This window comes from Crotalus tigris, unplaced genomic scaffold (assembly GCF_016545835.1).
Source record: "Crotalus tigris isolate CLP2741 ecotype Arizona unplaced genomic scaffold, ASM1654583v1 scf7180000023598.3388751, whole genome shotgun sequence".
Classification (NCBI taxonomy): domain Eukaryota; kingdom Metazoa; phylum Chordata; class Lepidosauria; order Squamata; family Viperidae; genus Crotalus; species Crotalus tigris.
Window position 1 is genome coordinate 583,538 of NW_024100068.1, and position 17,731 is coordinate 601,268.

General features: G+C 36.6%; 1 protein-coding gene across 3 annotated transcripts in view; it reads left to right on the forward strand.

The window, feature by feature from the left end:
- Window positions 1–13,141, forward strand: part of PPP2R5E (protein phosphatase 2 regulatory subunit B'epsilon) — a 100,944-nt gene extending 87,803 nt beyond the window's left edge. For 2 of the 3 annotated variants that reach the window (XM_039319448.1, XM_039319447.1), the window contains exons 9-15: window positions 5,319–5,372; window positions 5,470–5,520; window positions 6,179–6,298; window positions 7,529–7,656; window positions 8,833–8,934; window positions 9,672–9,815; window positions 10,893–13,141. In XM_039319448.1, coding sequence (XP_039175382.1) covers window positions 5,319–5,372; window positions 5,470–5,520; window positions 6,179–6,298; window positions 7,529–7,656; window positions 8,833–8,934; window positions 9,672–9,815; window positions 10,893–10,992 — 699 coding nt within the window. In that variant the 3' untranslated portion in view covers window positions 10,993–13,141. The remainder of the gene's footprint in view (window positions 1–5,318; window positions 5,373–5,469; window positions 5,521–6,178; window positions 6,299–7,528; window positions 7,657–8,832; window positions 8,935–9,671; window positions 9,816–10,892) is intronic. The other variant, XM_039319449.1, reaches the window with a different exon arrangement.
- The last annotated feature ends 4,590 nt before the right edge of the window (window positions 13,142–17,731 follow it).

Genomic DNA, 17,731 nt, shown 5'->3' on the forward strand with positions numbered 1-17,731 from the left:
AAAAATGCCCCCTATGTGTCCTAGAGTTGTGATTCTTAAACTTTCAAGATCATACCAAGCATTTTTAAATGTTATTTTTAATACTTGTAACCTTTTCTTTAAAATGGAAGAAAAAAAAGAATAATTGAAACAACAAATTTTAATAATACATTTTACAATAAAAATAGTTTAAATCCCCTAATACAGAATATCAGTAGCAACCACCTGTCATACATTGTCAGGTCTTGATTGAGTCTGGTTACTTCTTGGATGAGAAGCCCTGATGAAACACCGAACTTACAGGCTAGACTGGGAAGTCAAAAGACATCCTGGGCAAAGCCAGTGGTAAGCTGCTTAAGTACTATTGCCAAGAAAACAGCATAGATAGGTCCGTGCAGCCAGTAGGAGTCAACTTTATTTTGAAGGTATTTTTTTTTCTTAAAACTGAATCTTTTTTCACCTCCAAGTCTTTGAAAGTCTTGCAAAGGTATAAAGCGCAGAGCAAATTGGTAGCATTTAAACTCAAAGTAAAATTTTTACAAAGCTAAAAGTCAGGTTACTTCAACTTTTAAAGCTCATCTTTTTACCTAGTATTGCGTGCTCAGTATCCATTTCGTAGAAAACAAACTGATGTGGTTTAGAGCCAACTAAAGTGAATAAATTGTGCCAGAGTTTGCACCTGCATTGATAAGTGCTAAGAACATGGTAGAAAAAGATTGTGGTCTGACTAGATCGTACTAATTTTTTTTTAAACGTTGTTTAATGTTGCACTGAAATATATACCTAGCAGAAAGATTGATGATGTTTTGATAGCTGTGCTACAATGAATGATATTGCATAGATTTAAGCCATATCAGTATGATTCAGAGATGAGAAGGTTCCCATAATTTTTTAAGAGTTAAACTATTTTATGCTTCTGATGCGTTATTTAAAGTCATAGAAAACTGTCACTGATTTACAGCAATCATATAGGTAACATTCTTGTTTGAAAGATGCTCTGAGGTTACAAAAGAAAGACTTTGAATCTTTATATAGCTTGGGGAGTCACAAGCCCTCTCTTGCCCCTACAAATTAGCACATTTGAATAAGAACAAAAATGGAATGGGTTCTGTCATCAAAAATAGAATAGATCAAGCACAGCAATTTACTTGTTTGTTTATTTGTTTGTAGCTATTTCCTTTCAAAGTAGGAAATTCAGAGTTTATATGTCCCCATAACAGAGTTGGAAGAGACATTGGAGGTCTTCTAGTCCAACCCCCTGCTCAGGCAGGAAACCCTATACCATTTCGGACAAATGGCTGTCCAGTCTCTTCTTAAAAACTTCCAGTGTTGGAACATTCACTGCTTCTGGAGGCAGGTTGTTCCACTGGTTAATTGTTCTAACTGTCAGGAAGTTTCTCCTTAGTTCTAGGTTGCTTCTCTCCTTGATTAGTTTCCATCCGTTGCTTCTTGTCCTGCCTTCAGGCGCTTTGGAGAATAGCTTGACTTCCTCTTCTTTGTGGCAGCCCCTGAGATATTAGAACACTGCTATCATGTCCCCTCTCATCCTTCTCTTCATTAAACTAGACATACAACTGTTCTTTATATGTTTTAGCTTGCAGTCCCCTAATCATCTTTGTTGCTCTTCTCTGCACTCTTTCTAGAGTCTCAACATTTTTTTTACATACTGGATGCAGTATTCCAAGTGTGGCCTTACCAGGGCATTGTAAAGTGTTATTAACACTTCATGTGAATTTGATTCTATCCCTCTGTTAATGCAGCCTAGAACTTGTTGGCTTTTTGGCAACTGCAGCATACTGCTGGCTCATATTTAAGTGATTGTCCACTAGGATACCAAGATCCCTCTCACAGTTACTATTATTGAGTGTAGTACCACCTATACTATACCTGTCCATTTGGTTTTTCTTGACTAAATGTAGAACCTTACTTTTTTCACCACTGAATCATTTTGTTAGATAGCGCCTAATGCTCAAGTCTGTCAAGATCCTCCTATATCTTAAGCCTATCTTCTGGAGTGTTGGCTATTCCTGCCGGCTTGGTGTCATCTGCAAATTTGATGAGTTCCCCATCTAACCCCTCATCCAAATCATTGATGAAGATGTTGAAGAGCACTGGACGCAGAACAGAGCCTTGGGGCACCCCACTACTTACTTTCCTCCATGTAGATGCAGTTCCATTGAGGACCACACGCTGAGTGCGGTTGAATATTTGATTAGGGTCATAATACTCTACTTATATTTTTTTTCCTCTTTCTTCATTTATTTCTTGGTGAATTCTATGTCAGTTGAAAGTTGTATCTGAAATGGGAGGAACTATAGAAAATAAGAGGAGTACTTTATGTTTTAAAAACAACTCCTTCTATCCAGTAAGGAGAATGGATAGAACTAAAAATAAACTTGTTTCTGATGTTATAAAATTAAGTACTTGTGTCAGATGTGACCCTGGAGGGTGAAATATCCAGCATGAATTCTGATTGGTTCTTGTACTTTAGGTCAGGGCTTTTCAACCTTTTCACCCATTTTACCACTTTTAGGATATGGCAATATCCGAGTACCACCAGTCGCCTAGCAAGGTGTCAAAAATTTGATGACAAAAAAAGTGATAAAGTACAGGTAGTCCTCGATTTACAACAGTTCGCTTAGTGACTGTTTGAAATTACAGTGGCACTGAAAAAAGTGCCCCCCAAGCCACAGCCGAGCAAGACACCTGCCTGCCAACCCAGCGGCGCTCTTCCTCCTGTCCGAGGTTTCCATTGTTGTGAGCATTTCTGTTGAGGATTGGCAGTGGGGGTGGTGTGGGGTGGTGTTTGGTTTTTATTCCCCCTGTCTGCTGGATGGATGCAGCAGGTTTTGGTCACTTCACATGACCCTGGAGACACTGAGACCGTCATAAATATGAATCAGTTGCCAAGCATCTGAATGTAAATCACAAGACCCTGGAGATGTTGCAACATTCCAGCTGATCGGCGCTTCTTCTGGGCTCAGCAGAAGCACCAGGATCAGTGCTGAGCTCCAGCTGGAGCCTGACGCTGATCCTGGCGCTTCCACGGAGCCCTGACAGCCCCGAAGAAGCGCTGATCCTGGCGCTTCCTCTGAGCCCTGACAGCCCCGAAGAAGCACTGATCCTGGCGCTTCCTCTGAGCCCTGACAGCCCTGCAGCTCCAGCCATCTCTCGTTCAGGTTTGTGCGGTGCTGCCATCAGTTCAGCTTATTCCCCTCCCCCACTATCACTTTTCTAGGATGCTCGCGTACCACCTGTCAGGTGCCAATGTACCACAGGTGGTACCCGTACCACTGGTTGAAAAGCCCTGCTTTAGGTTATATAATATTCTTTTCTTAAGCTGATAATAATTGTTATTATTAAATGCCTAATTTTTCCTCAGTCATTGAAAGCATTGTTTGGTAAACTTTTCTTCTAATATTCCTGCAGATGTAGCTTTGCTAGCTTTTCATATATCTGTTTTCTACAAAGCCACTAATAGATCTCAGAATGTGCTTAATGCTGCCAAAAATGTAAAGGAAAAATACCTTAAAGGCAAATTATTTAGTGATGAATTATAAATGTTATTAAATTCACATTTACATAGTTGCTCTGGTACACAGGTACTCCTCGATGTATGATCACAATTGAGCCCAAAATTTCCATTGCTAAGCAAGACAATTGTTAAGTGAATTTTGCTCCATTTTACTACCTTTCTTGCCAAGTGATCCTGCAGTTACTAAATTATCCACACAGTTGTTAAGTGAATCTGGCTTCTCCATTGTCAGAAGGTTGCAAAAAATGATCATATGACCCCTGGACACTGCAACCTTTATAAAAATATGCCCCTTGCCAAGCATTTGAAGTTTGATCACGTTGCCATGGATATGAGTCACTTTTTTCAGTGCCATTGTAACTTTGGGCGGTTACTAAATGAATGGTTGTAAGTCAAAATCTACTTGCATATACTTAGAAATGTCTTTTTGTTATTGTCTAAGTCAGAGGTGGGGAATGATGGCCCCTTTATGACTTGCGGCTGGCTCAGGAATTCTGGGAGTTGAAGTCCACAAGTCATAAAAGGGCCATCGTTCCCCACCTCTGGTTTAAATGGTACATCAGTCATCGTGATTGGTATTTATCTGAACTACCTGAACTGTGGAATGTGATCTAGACCAAATGTGTAGTAGTCTTGCTTCTAGCAGCAGAGTATGACTTGTAGTGAAATAGGACCTATATCCTAAACAGCCCACTTATAGACAGACAAGGCAATGCAGGAAGATAATAATAATAATAATAATAATAATAATAATAATAATAATAGTAGTAGTAGTAGTAGTAGTAGTAGTAGTAGTAGTAGTAGTAGTAATAAAGTTGGAAGGGACCTTGGAGGTCATCTAGTCCAACCCCCTGCTCAGGCAGGAAACCCTATACCATTTCAGACAAATGGCTGTCCAGTCTCTTCTTAAAAACTTCCAGTGTTGGAGCATTCACCACTTCTGGAGGCAGGTTGTTCCACTAGTTAATTGTTCTAACTGTCAGGAAGTTTCTCCTTAGTTCTAGGTTGCTTCTCTCCTTGATTAGTTTCCACCCGTTGCTTCTTGTCCTGCCTTCAGGTGCTTTGGAGAATAGCTTTATTCCCTCTTCTTTATGGCAGCCCCTGAGATATTGGAACACTGCTATCATGTCCCCCCTTGTCCTTCTCTTCGTTAAACTAGACATACCCAATTCTAGCAACCGTTCCTTATATGTTTTAGCCTCCAGTCCCCTAATCATCTTTGTTGCTCTTCTCTGTACTCTTTCTAGAGTCTCAACATCTTTTTTACATCGTGGTGACCAAACTGGATGCAGTATTCCAAGTGTGGCCTTACCAAGGCATTGAAGAGTGATATTAATACTTCACGTGATCTTGATTCTATCCCTCTGTTAATGCAGCCTAGCACTGTGTTGGCTTTTTTGGCAGCTGCAGCACACTGCTGGCTCATATTTAAATGATTGTCCACTAGGACTCCGAGGTCCCTCTCACAGTTACTACTATTGAGCAAGGTACCCCCTATACTATATCTGTACATTTGGTTTTTCTTGCCTAAGTGTAGAATCTTAGGAATCCCTAATCTGTCCTTTGGTATTACAGCTCTGTGCATTGCTCCTTGTTCTGTTTTAAAGGAATCCCCCAGACTATATTTGCAGTTAATGAAAGGTGGAAGACACTGTGGCAAAAAGTAGAATGAAAGAACCAAGAAATACTTCTGCCCTCACTAGTTATTATTCAAACTATGCATCAAGTTTAATCACTTACAACTATATTTGTTTGTTTTTTCAATTAAAGATTTTAATGTTCATGTTTTCTTTTGTTTCTGCAGTTGGCGTATTGCATTGTGCAGTTTCTAGAGAAAGACCCTTCACTCACAGAACCTGTAAATATAAGAAATACATAGATAAACATTTTAAAATATTGAATAAAGATTTTGCAGATTTCTAATTGGTCTGTTTACTTTTTCTGCTTTAATTTAGGTCATTAGAGGTTTAATGAAATTCTGGCCGAAAACTTGCAGTCAAAAAGAGGTATATTTGATGAGCTTAGACTGTTTTCCTATTTAAAATAGATTACTAAGAAAAGGAATCTTGGGACAGAAATAAATTGTATTTCATAATACAACAAAGAATATAATTCCTAAAAGGAACATAAAGACATGGTTGTCCATAACAAATGGATCTTTTATCGAAGTAACAAAATCTGCATTGCCCCTTATTTACTTGCATGCAATTTCCTGACCACTAATGCCAAAGGAATATATTTTGTATTGTAATGTCATGACAAATGTTTTCTCATTTATTTCCATCCTCACTCCAGTGTAGATTTTGACATAAACAATACGATTAGGCCCCATTTGGGGTAGGAATAAAATAATACCTTCTTAATGCCATCTGGAAATGTAAAAATATGTTCTTAAAAAAGGTTTTTAAACTCTTATTTTTAATATTAGTTGCCAATCTGAAATACAAAACAATAAAACAAATTGAAACATGCTTTACATGATATTGTCAATTAAAATGCACTTATTTCTTAAGAAACAGCCCAATAATTACAGCTAGCTTAGCAAATGAGTATTCCTTTTGTTCAAAAAAGTTCAGTTGAATTGATGCTTCTTTGGAAACTTAATAGATAGGTTGTAAGGAAAAAAATCTTCATATTTAATATTTTTTTAACATTTTATTTTAGGTCATGTTCCTTGGAGAGCTGGAAGAAATATTGGATGTGATTGAACCTTCACAGTTTGTCAAAATTCAGGAGCCCTTGTTTAAACAATTAGCTAAGTGTGTCTCCAGCCCTCATTTTCAGGTCAGTATTGCAACTAGATGAGACTAATTATTATAAATCTGTTATGTCAGATTTGAGCTTGGGGAATGGTTTAAATTGCTTCAGTTTAATGTGAAGTTTAATTGGAATTGATATCCTCATTAGATCTAATTCTTCTTCAGAAGCCCATTTCTATCATTTCTCTTACTACAAATTAAATATGAGGAGATGGACAGGACAGATTTCAGTCAGATAGATATAAATGGCTTTGTGTGATACAATTATTATACTAATAGTTGCTGATATTACTAGTATAATAGCTGCTATTATTTTTTCAAGGACAATAATGTTAATTTTCTACATATTCATCTCTCACTCATATCTTTCTAGTAGGAAATTGTTATGAAAGAAACAGTATTGGATCGGTTCTAATAACATCCTTACAGATTACTGAAAAATAAACGGAGATAGATGTAAAAATGTTTGTTTTTGATTGCTCAGTTAGCATGGAAAATTAATAGGATAGGGAAGAGTGATAGATGCAAAATTCATATAAGTTTGTGAAAAATGCGTCATTTGCCAAGTACAGTAAACTCTTCGTCTCTCTATGTCAGTAGACTCCATCAGATATAATTTAATATTTCAGGTCCCCAAAGAGAGAAATAATTAAGAGCATTTAATTAGAAATGTACAAAATTAGCAGGATGTAATGTTTTGATTTCTGTGGAACATTCCATTTTTCTTCTGGTATATTCCAGTCCAACCATTCTGAGGGAGGGGTAGTTTGATAGTTTCCTGGAAGTCAATAATCTGGAATAGGAAATAATTTATGATGTTTCAGTTGTGGTTCTAAAGAATTTGGTCCTTGCCTCTTACCCCCTTCTAAGTTTGAGCTAATAATTTTGACTGGAAATTGCCTTACTTAATTTTCTTTCTTCTCTCTCCCTGCCAACATAGGGGAGTGGGGTCAACACTGGCAAGATGGCGGATGCAGTATTGTAATGCAAGCTGAAGGGCCAGACAATTATGGCCCAGTATACACTCACAGCATGCATGCTTGCACACCAAAAATTTCTGCCCGGGTTGAGAAAACTTCTTTATCAGATTTCTGGGGGAGAGAACTAAGAAAACTACTCTATACATAAGCAAATTCCTGCTTTTATCAGTTGGTGTTACCTTTATAATTTTTTTTCTTGGGCAGGTTTTTTACTTGCTTTTGTTTGCAATTAAACATAAACAGTTTTGAAAATAATACTATGTTTTTATTTCAAGGTGGCTGAAAGAGCACTTTACTATTGGAATAATGAATACATAATGAGTTTGATAGAGGAGAATTCCAATGTAATACTTCCTATCATGTTTTCCAGTCTATACAGGATTTCCAAAGAACACTGGAATCCGTAAGTTGTGGTTGCTGTTGATTTTTCAGTACATTTGTTTATTCTTTTGAATTCAGTGCTTTCTTTTGTATTGTAACATGGAGAACTACATATGAATGGTGGTAATGTTATCAGTAGTTTACTATACTTATTCAGTAGTTTGCAGACCAGCACCAACTAGGGAATATGTAGATCATAATATTATTTTAATCATCTGACAAAGAATAAAGTGCCCCTTTGCTACTTGAAAATGCGTATTTTTTTGGGATGGAACCTGATTGGGTTTATTTTTACAAAAATCTTCACAATGCTTTTCATAAGGTGTTGTTTTAGTCAGTGTGCTCTGCAGTAAAAAATGACTTTGAGGAACTGAATAAGAAATGTCTGTGAAAGAAAACTTGTGAAGAAGAATGTGAAACTAAAGTTTCAGAATAGTGCCCAACTACATTTAGGTGCGATCAGTATTTTTATTTTTATAATAAAGTTTTTTTCTCCTGAGGCATCACATTATAAAAGAATATAGTGTGGGAAATACAATTTTATATGTAAGACTTTTTTCTTTTTTGTCTTCAAATAATTGTTTTATCTTCTTTCTGTTTTTCTAATTTGTACCTGTCAGTATTATTAAAATATTGACAGGTATTTATTTTATTAAAATAAAATAAAATAAATTTCCTTTTCCAGTATTGGGCCATGATTGCAGAAAATTAGCATAGAATCCTGATAGATTTAAGGAAGTGAAAAGTCATTTCAAAAGAAAATTATTGTCTTTTATGGCCAGTACATCTGGAAAATTTGTTTAATCATTTTTAATAATGAACATGTAGATGCACAAAACCAGTGCTTTTTTTGTTTTTTTGTTTTGTTTTTTAAAAAAGGTGCCGGAACTCATACACGTAATACAACCCGCCTTGCCTATCCTACAAGGTTCCATCCCAAAAAGGTGTTCTATGACAAAAAAAGCCCTGCACAAAACATTGTAGGTATGGGAGCTGACATGAGTCATTCAAATGAGAAATAATGGTGTCTCAAAGGTTCTATAATAGTAAACTCTTTGAGATTAGATTAGAATACTTTACCTTTTCCGAGTGAAATGAAAGGAATTTGAATATTGCAAACATGAACACAGAACAAATTACTACAAAATGTTTTCTAACCTTTTTGAGCGGTTTGATGAGTTTCTTTCATATTTTACAGGGCTATTGTGGCATTAGTATACAATGTGCTAAAGGCATTTATGGAAATGAATAGTGCCATGTTTGATGAGCTCACAGCAACTTACAAGTCAGATCGCCAGCGGTAACTTTTTAAAGCTTTTTGTCAGCTTTGCATAAAACCTGCAGTTTTTCCTTCCTTCCTTCCTTCCTTCCTTCCTTCCTTCCTTCCTTCCTTCCTTCCTTCCTTCCTTCCTTCCTTCCTTCCTTCCTTCCTTCCTCCCTCCCTCCCTCCCTCCTTCCCTCCCTGCAGTAATTGCATAATTTTCACACACAATTGATTGCAATGCCTCATTTTTTCTCCCTGCATGCTCATTAGCCTGGCCCTTGCAAGACATAAATGGTTATTTTTTTTCTCCCTTTATGAGATACAGTACCCATTGCGTAGCTTGTGAACTTGCATTCCTCACAGAACTTCTTTTGGCTCTATGTTATTAAAGACTTACATGTATCAAGAATTTAGGCCTAATAAAAATCATACAGTTACCAAAAAATATATATATCCCTCAACAATTTAATCATCACTTTGCTTGAAGATAGTGTTCAGAATATAGTAGACTTTTTGGTAAGGGGAGAAAATATTTGACACTAACTCTTGTGATTTCTACCTGATCATTTACTGAAATCTCTGAGCAAAGTGACACATTTTCAGTCCTGCTTTTCGGCTTCTGTTATCTTGATACATCCAAGGCTTTGACACTGCAGGATCTAGAAGAAGTGCCATTCATACAATCATTAGTTGCACCTTAGATAAAATGTTTCTCTGTCTTTTCCTTAATAATCCTTCTCCAATTATAGTTCATCTTTTGTCTGAAATTTCAGCTTATCCAAAGCAGCAGGTGAAACTAATGAGGAAACTTCGGGAACTCTGGGCAGTTTGCGACTTGGTGAAAGTCGTTTCTTTTGTGAGACTCGGGGTTCCCACAAGCAAAGCGAAGGGTACTGTATGTCATCAAGCCTTGTTAGGTTAGTATAGCCTCTCACATATTTTTGGAGGCCACAATGTTGTTTAATTCGATTACCAGGCTCTCATAGCTCACTGCTTTTTTAAAATTTAGAAATATGAAATGTAATTAGTGGGGTAATAGATGCTGTTAATATTATGTGCGCTTTATACCTTATACCTTTATACTTTAGACCAATTTATTCCGTATTATGCTTGCTTATTAACTTTTTCTTTCAACTAGACAGAATATTTAATGTGCAGAAAATTCTAGGAAAACTCATAAAAAAGATGCTATTAATGTAATATTAATCATTTTGTAAACTTGATTTATATTTATAGAGAAATTGTATAACCTTGGATGTCAAGCATGTTTTTGGCATCTTTGCTGGAATCTTATATTAGATAAACTCAGATTGTTAAAATTAATTTTCACTGATTTTCCATCAAATATATTTTAAAACTATATATCCTTTTTACATAAGAATCAAAGAAATTATTTTATAATTTAAGAATGATTTTTCGCTTGTTTGGTTGGTTTGTTATTTTATTATTATTTTTTTAAATAAAGTCAACATTTCAATTATTACAAATCCAACCACAATATTTTTTTGAACCAGGTTTTAACAGCTATGTGGTAATTATAAATACAGAACATTGATGAGCTATAAGATGCAAACTTTTTTTTGCTTTGGTTTTTATTAAAATAAAGTTCTGAGATTTCAGATGAATGTACAATACTATAGTTTTGATATGTGTTTGTATTAATTTTCATTCTAGGGCATTATAAAAATATATACATTTAAATGGCAGATTAATTGGATCATTCAATAGTGAAGAAATTCAGATACATTATGAGAGTAAAGTTGCCAATGATGCAACTTTTGGATTTGAAATAATTGGATATTACAAGGCACCATTTGCTTGTATTGTTATTTAAATCCATGATGTTACTATGATGTTTCTCTTTTTTATATTCAGTTTTAGAATTCTTCAGAGAACATTGGATACTTGGTGCATAATTTACTCTAATACTGTTTTGTTTTTGTAGTGGCTTTGTAGGTGTTAAAATATTGCCGTTATTTTTTTAATTTTGCTAGTGAGAAGAAAAAAGAGAAAGAACGTGAAGAACTATGGAAGAAACTGGAAGATTTGGAACTGAAAAGAGGTCTTAGACGTGATGGAATAATTCCAACTTAACAAAAAGAAACAAAGCAGCATTAATTAACCTGTGGAGTCACACATGTATGTAGTAGAAGATGGAGCAACAGTTTTCTGTATTGTGCAACTTTACAGTAGATTTCACATTTGTTTCATTATTACAACAGCACTGTATATATCTGTCTCTAAGTAAAAAAAAATAAGGACTTCAATCCAAAGTTTGGACAACAGATGGACTTTTCAGAACTTTAAAAAAAATCATTGTTTTAACCCTTTAAAGCAGTCTTCAAAAGATCTGTTGATGAAAATTGCTATGTCCAAATTCCATTGTCAGGACCTGTTCCTTATTTATCATTAGCAGAGAGTGATACAATTTCAAATGTGAACAATCTTAAATTTAGCTTGTGTTTCTGCTAAACTGTTAAATGTATTTATAGTAAAAGAGAAAAAAGATTGTCATTTTCTTATGAGTTTGTGTAACATCTTTCTCCTCGGATAACTATGATGTAATTTGACTTTATTTTTTTTCTCCTTTTTGCACATCTTCTTGAGTTGAATGTTTATACAGAATAGGGCCATGAAAATAGAGGTCCTTAATGCTAAGAAGTTTTTTTTTTCCTGGTGTAAGCAACTTTTGAGTACCAGATTTGCTTTGGTGCTCCTTCAGTGTGAACATTATAAATAAGTATGAGGTGGTTATAATCAGGATTGGGAAGTATGCTCTGAATTTGTCAATGTATCACTTGACAGTGAATCAAAGCTCATCTCACCAATCCTTAACTAAGTGTGCAGTGGCAACAACACAGACTTCAATATATGATCAGTATTAAATGTACACCGTTGATCATATGAGACCAGATTTGTGTTAGTAATACTGAGGCTAAATTATTGTATTGTTATATTTTTCTTTAGGCCATTTGAAAATAATTTTTAAAAATATACCAATGAAATGGGTCTATGACTGTCATGATGGATCGAATATGTGTTAACAGGTGAGGGATGAGTTGAGTAAAGAGTTTGAATTATTTGAAGTTGTTGCCTTCTCTCTCTAGATATATATTTATTAAACATTCCAGCCAAAAAGAAAAAAGAAAAGATGTAATCTTTGGGGAGGAAAGATTTAGTTTTGAATTTGTACCCTAATGGTATTTCTCATCACAGTAACATCTTTTTTTGCTTTGAGCTGGAATGGATTATGGATAAAATGTTTCAGCATCCTAAAGTTGGATGCCATTCCCAGTTTTATTTGTTATCAAAAGTGGTTCTCAAGATGCTATTGAAAGAAGAATAGCCCAGTTCTGACAACCCTAATGTCCTGAATATTAATAATAAAATTTAAAATGATTTTATATGAAAGGTGCATTGTGACCAAATTGTTCAAGGTTTTAAAAAAAGAGGGCTGTATTATAAGTATACATTACTGGCTATCTGCTTTGTATTTAAAAGTGGAATCTCACATCTTTGGTAGATAAAATGCTGATAAGACTTGTGTACAGTATATATTTAGTTAATGCAGGTGCATTATTATATACCGTAAGGTATGTGTTTTTCAGGATTTTTCTCCAGGATGCTTTTGAACTGTTACAGACAGCATATGACAACAGTGATTGATAATCCTAAACCATTGATCCAGCATTACTTACAGTATAAAACTGAGTTGTTGTTCATGATTCTTTTGTGAAATTTGCAAACATGAATTTACAACTTGTTGGCATTGACAAAAATGTGGTATTATAAGCTTATATATTTTTCTTCCTGCCATATAAATATTTGGTAGACTTCATGGATTTATTGTTTTCATCCCTAGCCCCAGCTTCAGCCCCCAAGACAACTGGGAGAGAAAAAAAAAACCAATCCTATCTGACTATTTTGGGATTATCAGGTCACAGTTTGTACATATGGGTCTTTCATACTGATGTTGTGAATTGAAGAGCTTTGTAAAAATTTGACACTGCTAAATCAGGGTGGGTTGGGGGATTCGGAATTAAACTAGTCATATATAACACTGAACACAACATGGTTTAATGGTATTAATCTAAGCCTCTTTTAAGAACATTGACTGGGACTCAATGTAAACTTGGCAGATGTTGCCATAAGCGAAATGTTCTATTTTAAAAAGTGCTGGAGCAAAGGTGCAACCTGAAATTCTGAAGATGAAATAAATTTATAACAAATCATATCCCTTAGACCTTCTTGATTTTGATGGTCCTTTTTATTGTAGGTTTTGGGTTTAATCTGTTTCTCTCTAACTAAAATATTTTAGAGTAGCATTTTTTTTTTAAAAAAAAATCCATGTTTTAGAATTAGTGCATTGACTCCCAGTTGTTTTCAGCAGTATTACCTTAGGGACAGTTTTCAGATCATTTTTTCTTTAGGGAGAAAAAATATATTATTCTACAGGCAGGTTTCTATATGAAGAGATATAAATATTTAATATGAGATGCCTTCTATTAAGTGGCTTTCTTCTGAGTAAAGAACAAAGATGGCTCTGATTACTCAAACCTGATTCTATTGCATTTCCTTCCCAGACATTAGGTTTGTTTCTTTTTCATATTTCTTAACCACCCATCTCCCTTGGAGAGGGGAACTTGGAAAGATTTCCAGATGCCATATTGGTGGAAATTAGAGTAAAAAAGGTTATCCATAAAAAATGAGTTCATCCCAACCACATATTTTCACATTGGTAAAATGAATAAAATATTAAATGAATGCTAGCAAGACATGACAGACAAGGTTATTATTATGTAAGTGCTAGGTTGTTAAACTGCCCCCCCCCCGCCTGATGACAATATTATAACAAATTTACACAAATCTAATTAACTTGTTGTACAAGTCTAAGCCTCTATTACATTCATAATGGTGGGACACATGTAACAATTTTATAGCAATTTGGAAAAAATGCTAAATGCAACATCTTTTTAGGCTCAAAAAAAGATAAATATAGAAGTAAAGAGCAGATATTGATGAGGAAGGCAGTGCCAAATCTAAACAAGATAATGAAGGAAAAGACGATTTCTATAGAGGAAATAGACCAAAACAGTTATAATGCATTGTAAAGTCTGTACACTGAAAAAGAGAAATAAAGACATCTTCAAATAATGAATTTGGAGCTACTTACTGAAAGTAATAAGGACTTCTTGAAGAATCAGACAGTCTTGGACAACATTTATGTTGAGGTGATGATAGGCAAGCAGTAATTCACATACTTTGATCATGTGAAATGAGTAGATGATAAACCAGAAAAAATGGCTATCTTCAGCAAGTTTGAGGAAAGGAAGAAAAACAGACCATGAGTCAGACGAATAGATGGATCAAGGACACTACCAACATGTTCATGGAACAGCTTCAGATTATAGCCAAGAACAGTTTAAAATGAGGACCATTTGTCTATTCAAATATCGGACCAGGTGCTCAGGGCACTTAATATTTAAAATTCTTTTATTTTTTTAAAGGACTTATTTGAAAAGAATTTGCTTTTGTTGAAGTGCAGTAAAAAAGATGCCAGGGGCACAGATTGCTCTGGAGAGAGTTGTAGTGATAGAGTCCACTACTAAAACTGTGTTTTCATTCAAAGGCAACCCACCTGCCCAGGGGTGGGCACTTAATTTTCCCAAGGGACCACATGAGAAACTGGGACTGTTGTGGAAGACTACCACCCTGACTTTTTGCCACCCCAGCCCCCTGATGCTGCCCCCCCTTCCCCCTTCCCATGTGACACCACGGACACAGGCAGGACTGGGACTGCTTATGGGTCGAATGTGACCCATAGGCCATAAAATGCCCAGGTTAACACTTGCCCAATAGATAGATAGATAGATAGATAGATAGATAGATAGATAGATAGATAGATAGATAGATGATTGATAGATAGTTGAAGCAGAACTCTATAAGCCACAAATTCTGAATTTTTCAAGGACAAAATTATTCCCTTTTTCAATGGAAAAAGTTTTTCTCCAGTTGTTAAATTATCTAAATTAACCCAAGCTGAAGATAAAGAAATAGCATTTAAGCATAATGCTTTGAGATATGAAATTTCAAAATAATACTTGTAAGCTGCCCAGAGTTAACCTGTGGTAAGTTTGGCTGCCAATAAATTTAATAAATAAATAAAATCTAGATTAAAACCAAATTAATTGACCTCAATCTTTTTTAAAATATTCAGGAATCAAGATAGTCTATTTTGACTTTAACACCTTTGTAAACATTTCATTGCATATATTGTTATTTATATTTTAAACTTAATTAAATGCTTTAGACCTGAAATCCCTAATGTGGGAGTCTTGGACCAATATGGCCATAGACATCGTTCTTGGGATCCATCACAATCCTGCCCATTTTTAAATATTTTTAATTTACACAAGATGAAACCTAAAGAAGTAATTCCAACTGAGGTAGATTTCTATCAGATGCCAGTATAAATTCACCATTATTTCCCACTATCAGATAATATCTTTTTCCAAACTCTTCATCATTTCTCCATTTCTTCCTCTAATCCTGCTGTTTATTCAATCCAATAAAATCAATATTGTGGCCACAGGTGCAAAAAGACAATTGCCCTAAACTCTTGTTTGTTTTCAAAAAAAACCTCCCAAATTTCATTCATGGTGCACAAAGCCTCAATCTAAAAGCATGTCGCTGGATTCTTAACAGTGAAGCAAATACAACTTTTCACTCCAGTCCAAGGATTTTCTGATTTAGAATGATGTTTCAAAAATCTTAATTGTTGTATTTTGTTATGCCTAAAAGGAAATCTAAGAAAACATAAAGTTCTTACACACACTGCTGAGAGCAGCCATAGTCACAGAAAAAACGCATATGTGTTTTTAATGAAACAGTTCCTTTGCAATTTGTGACAAAAAGGACTGCATAGATAACAGGAAAGGTGCAATAAATTAATTTAAAATCATCCATCCTAACGTGGGTATCTGCAGGGGTAGATGTATTAAAATCTGCAAGATATTGGATGAAGTATTGCAGCCAAACTCCATCCTTTTTATACACATAGCAATGTTGCACAGGTGAGGGACTTCAGTTGTGATGCTGTGCCTAACATCTTGCAGGTTTTGATCTCAATGCCACAAACACACATTTGGATACATGTTTTTGGTTGGGCTTAAAGTAAATACTGATTTAGCCTCAGTTACTAATGCCTCCCTCCTCTAGATCTATTTATTTATTATATTTATAGATAATTTATTCAATCAGTCCAAATTGAGTAAATAAAGATCTCCACAGCAAATATTGTTAGATGACTTCAAAATTCTAGCATCCTGAGAAGGTTAAAAATATACCTCTTCTCTTTGTCTCCAAATCATTCCTCATTTCAAAAGCTTGCAACATGCCTGTATTTAATCACTAAATCTTCGTGTTTAAAGATTTTTTGGAGCCATATATTTCTCTAACTTGAATACATAGATGTATTCAGCTTTGTTTATTCTGTGATGGCTGAAAATTATGGAAAATTTCTCTTACATGTTTATTCGCATTATATACTTTTTTTTTAGTAAGTACATGAAATAGTCTGGTGTAAAGCTAATTCGCCCCCCTCCAAGGTTAGGCATGTAAACGCTAAACAGAATCAACTATCACTCTAGGCCAGGGGTCAGCAACCTGCAACAGTGAAAGAGCCACTTGGATCCATTTCCCTCACAAAAAAAAAATCCTGGGAGCCGCAAAATGTGCGCGCGCACACGCGCGTGCACGCGCATGCGCACAGAACACAGGGCTTGATTGAAGAGAGGAGCTTAAGGCGAAACGTGCGCCTGCCCTGCCCCCCATCCAGCTCTGGTATGAACGGCTCTGCAGTCCTGGCTTCTCTTCCCTTCGGAAAAGACTGCTCTCCCCTCACCCCGCGCTCTCCCTCTCTGGGACTTTCTTCTTGCTGCCTTTTGGCACGAAGGTTCCCAGGGAGCGGAGGAGGAAGCCGACGGGGAGAAAGAGCTGCTGCAGTGAATGTTCTGAGGCAGCAGAAGACGGTCGCTCGGGCTCGCCTATCTCAGCCTGCTGCAGGAGGCTGGAGTTGAGGCTTCTGGTTTGCTCTGGGAGGGGTGCTTGGAAAAGGGAGGATGGGAAGCGGAAAGTGGGAGAAAGGACGCCTTCCAGCTCTCTGGGGTTCTTTCGCTGGGAGGTGAGGAAGCAGCAGTTCTGCTCCGTGGGAGGTGGGAGCAGGCAGCCTCTCCTTCAAACTTTGCCAAGTGACTCCAGGAGCGAAGCGAGCTACGAGTCCTAGGAATGTCAACTTTGCGAAAGAGGGAGGCAATGGTGGGATTAAAATAAAACGGGGGGGGGGAGATTGAGGAAACCCAGCAGATGCTTACATCAGAGGGCCAGCAAGAAAGGCAGGGAGAGGAAGAAAGCTTTCGGGGCTTGTGCACAGACATAGCGGACTCTTTCTCGTCTCCTGCCCTTGCTGCATCTCCTGTGGAGATCATTTGCAGCTCTCTGTGTCTCTGCAGCTTGCTTCTTGAAGCGATTTCAATCAGCCCCATTCATTGCCAAGAATCCCCATGGAAGTCAATGGAGGTCTGCGGCGAATCAAAAAGCCAGCTGCAGTACCTCCACGTCCGTTGATTTGACCGGCTCAGCGGCCCGGGGACGAGCAGGAACCGATGCCCCCACTGCCCGCCGGGCTTGCTGCCTGGCCTGGGGAAACACAAGGCAGGCTCAGCGCCCTGGGGACGGCCAAAACCCAATGCCCCTGTCGGCCGCACTGCCGCTCAGCCCGGGGAGACGCGAGGCAGGCTCAGCGCCCCGGGGACGGCCAAAATCCAATGCCCCT